This window comes from Lontra canadensis, unplaced genomic scaffold, assembly GCF_010015895.1.
Source record: "Lontra canadensis isolate GAN:19392208 unplaced genomic scaffold, GSC_riverotter_1.0 scaffold2, whole genome shotgun sequence".
NCBI lineage: Eukaryota > Metazoa > Chordata > Mammalia > Carnivora > Mustelidae > Lontra > Lontra canadensis.
Window position 1 is genome coordinate 5,509,356 of NW_022630996.1, and position 3,480 is coordinate 5,512,835.

General features: G+C 39.4%; 1 protein-coding gene across 1 annotated transcript; it reads right to left on the bottom strand.

The window, feature by feature from the left end:
* Positions 1–2,298: 2,298 nt before the first annotated feature.
* On the bottom strand, positions 2,299–3,243 carry LOC116872919 (olfactory receptor 9A4). Its single transcript, XM_032866422.1, has one exon. The coding sequence runs from the start codon at positions 3,241–3,243 to the stop codon at positions 2,299–2,301; it is 945 nt and encodes a 314-aa protein (XP_032722313.1).
* Between the last annotated feature and the right edge of the window lie 237 nt (positions 3,244–3,480).

Sequence of the window (3,480 nt, forward strand, 5' to 3'; positions counted from 1 at the left end):
GGCCTTAGGTTCAAGAAAGTGTACAGTCACTTCTACACAGGCCTCTTCTGATATTCTTCTTGAGTTCCTAGCTTCTATGTTATGGTCCAATAATATTTCCCAAAATATTTTAATTTAACAGAAGGCTCCACTTACCAACCATCTTCCAGTCAGAGAAATGTATTCATATAAATAACCAGGTATTCCTGAATAAGATAAATAAATAAATAAATAAATAATAAATAAATAAATAAAAAGATGAGAGGTTGAATTACTACATCCCTTAAAAACATAAACAAAATGTGATTATTTTTATAGGTAATACCTGTATGGTTACAAAAATAATAGACTATTAGAAGGCAAAGAGTGAAAAATCTTGTTCTTTCTCCATTCTGTCTGCCCATTCCCACCACCACAATTTCACAGGTTACCACATCTTAATTTCTTATGATGCTGTCCACAAGCAAATATAAATATACCCTATTTCTACTGCTTTCTTATCCAAAAGTAAATACTAAGTTCAATGTATTTAGCTTTTCTCACTTAAAAGTACAGCTTGGGGATCATTTCTTATCATTACAGAAAGTTTTATTATTCTTTTTATAGCTACATAATTTTCATTTTATGAGTGAAATGATTTATTTAACCAGTCACCTGCTGATATCCCATTTGGTTAACAATATTTCATTATTACAAAAATGCCATCATGGATAAAACTGTGTTTATGACATAAGAAATGGAATTACTGATTAAGACCAAAGTCAGGCTGACTAGGGAAAGCATGAGTGAAGTTGATGGTGCTAGGAAAGAGGAACAAAGGCTTCCTGGTGGGAAGTTGGATGACAGCACAATAAGCTTGGGTCCATGAGGGAGAAAGGTAATAGGGAACCCAGAAGTGAATGGGGGAACTGAAGCCACAGGAAGAGAGCTATAAAGAGGAATCTGGAAACAAAGTGGGCAGGAGAGGATGAAAAACTGAAAGGGACAGGAAGCAGAGGCCAGGTAACATGGACCTTGGAAAGACTGAAGAATGTGACCAGGATGAGAGGCTGCCTCCTCTTCTGCACTCTCTGCACTCCCCCTGATCCCAGGAACCCTTGTCACATCAGCTCCTGGCACAGAAGCCCCATTGTCCCACATCCTTTCTGGCTGCAGGCAACATGATCTGGGTACTTTCAGGTGAGAGAATGTCAACTTACCTAACTCTTTCTCCCACACCCTGAGGAAGTCCACCTATTAGAGATGTGTCTGTATTTAAAGATAACCACTCCTAGGATTGTAAAGGTATCCAAAATTGTGGAATGACTTCATTCTCTAAATTCTGCCAGCCAAGAAAATATGCAGCAAAGTACTAAGGCAAGAGAACTTTGGGACAGGAAATCAAGGGTAGAGGAAATCCTTCCCCCCACAACAGCATTAACACCAGCTGGAGCTGTTTAGAAATGTAGACTATCAAGCCTTAGTCTAGACAACTGAATTAGAATGTACATTTCAACAAGATCCCATGTGACAGAAATACATGTTAAAGTTTGAGAGGCACCACCTTAGGTCTGCATTTCCATGACTGAAATTAGAAATGTCATATTCATCAACTTGAAAGAATAAAGTATTGTTGTGTCTGCTAAAAAGAGAGAGAAGAGGTTGAGAGAGAGAGAGTATGTTTGAGCCAAAGAAGTAACAGGAAGTTTACACAATCAGAGGACCAAAAGCACAGGACATTTTAGATGATTTAGATGATCTAGAATCCAGTAGTCATCCCATTCTGCAGTGGGAAAAAATTTTTCTACCCTTTCTTTTTTTTTTTTTAAGATTTTTTTTTTATTTATTTATTTGTCAGAGACAGAGGGAGAGAGAGCGAGCAAGCACAGGCAGACAGAGAGGCAGGCAGAGGCAGAGGGAGAAGCAGGCTCCCTGCCGAGCAAGGAGCCCGATGTGGGACTCGATCCCAGGATGCTGGGATCATGACCTGAGCCGAAGGCAGCCGCTTAACCAACTGAGCCACCCAGGCGTCCCTTTTCTACCCTTTCTTATTCAGAAACTTAAATATCACACATATTATTTTTCCATTTAATTTTTTAAAGTTTTATTGTGAAATATATCATAATTTCAGAAGGGTATGTGTATCTGTATCTGTATCCATATATGTAACTTTATCATAAGGTAAATTTTTAGTAACAACTGAGCATGTTAAAAACCACGGCCATAATTTAAAAGGCTTTTGTTGCACACACATTATCTGATGGTGACTAAGATGCAGCTAAAAGATAAGTAAGTACTTATCAGAGCATTCTAGAATTCATAACATTACTTAAGACAAGATTAGATACTAAACTGTTGACAGCATCTTTTCACTCCATCCCAAAGGGCTTCTATTACTTTGTCATTTCGGAGGGTGAAGATGAAAGGGTTGAGGAAAGGAGTAACCACTGAAACCATCAACGAAACTACCCTATTGTAATCTGCAGCCTGTGTTTGCTTGGGTTTCACATAGAGGAACAAGCAACTGCCATAGCCAATAATGACACAAGTGAAGTGAGATGCACACGTAGAGAAGGCCTTCCTCCGCCCAGAGGCTGAAGGGATCTTGAAGATGGTGGAGATGATGTAGGTGTAGGAGATGATTGTAGGGATCAAAGAACCAAAAAGAACAAAAATAGCCATTAAGAATAGGATAAACTCTATGAAAAGGGTATTATTGCAGGATAGCTTGAGCAATTGCCCTCGGTCACAGAAGAAATTGTTCACCACATGTGATTTGCAGAAGGTGAGCTGAAATGTGGCATACACTGGCCAGATTTGAAAAAGGAACCCAAACACCCATGACACAACGACCACCCAGATGCAGGTTCGGTTATTCATAATGATGTTGTATCTCAAAGGGTTACAGACAGCCACATAACGGTCCACGGCCATTGCTCCCAGCAATGCAAACTCTGTGGTTCCCAGAGAAAGGTACAGGAAGAGCTGGGTGACACATGCAGTCAGAGATATTGTCTGCATTCCAGGGAGAAGCAATCCCCAAAGCATCACAGGCACGATAATAGTGGTAACCAAGATCTCCAAGGCAGAGAGATGACCAAGGAAGAAATACATGGGGGACTGCAGACGTTTATCAACACACACCATCACAATAATGACCGTGTTTCCCATTAATGTCACTAAGTAGAAGAAGAAGAAGATAGCAAAGAGAATATGGTGTAGTTCTTTGGAGCCAGGGAAGCCAAGGAGATAAAATTCAGTGGCACTAGAGTGATTCACCAACATTTAGTTCTGAGCTCTTGTTCCTTGTGAAATCTAAAAAGCAAAGGAGAGGAAACAGGCTTTTGATTGCAAAAAGTTAAAGGACGACTCCAATTGAGGAAATATCAGCCACACCTAGACTCAAAAACATACTACTACTACTTTCTATACAAACTTGGTGTTAAATGTTTTATGTAGGACATGAATAAATTTGAAAGTAAATTAAAAGCCCAAGAAGATGAGCAATAGCTACCAACACCA

Excerpts from the sequence above, each read along its gene's own strand:
- LOC116872919 (XM_032866422.1), bottom strand. The coding sequence starts at position 3,243 with ATGTTGGTGAATCACTCTAGTGCCACTGAATTTTATCTCCTTGGCTTC.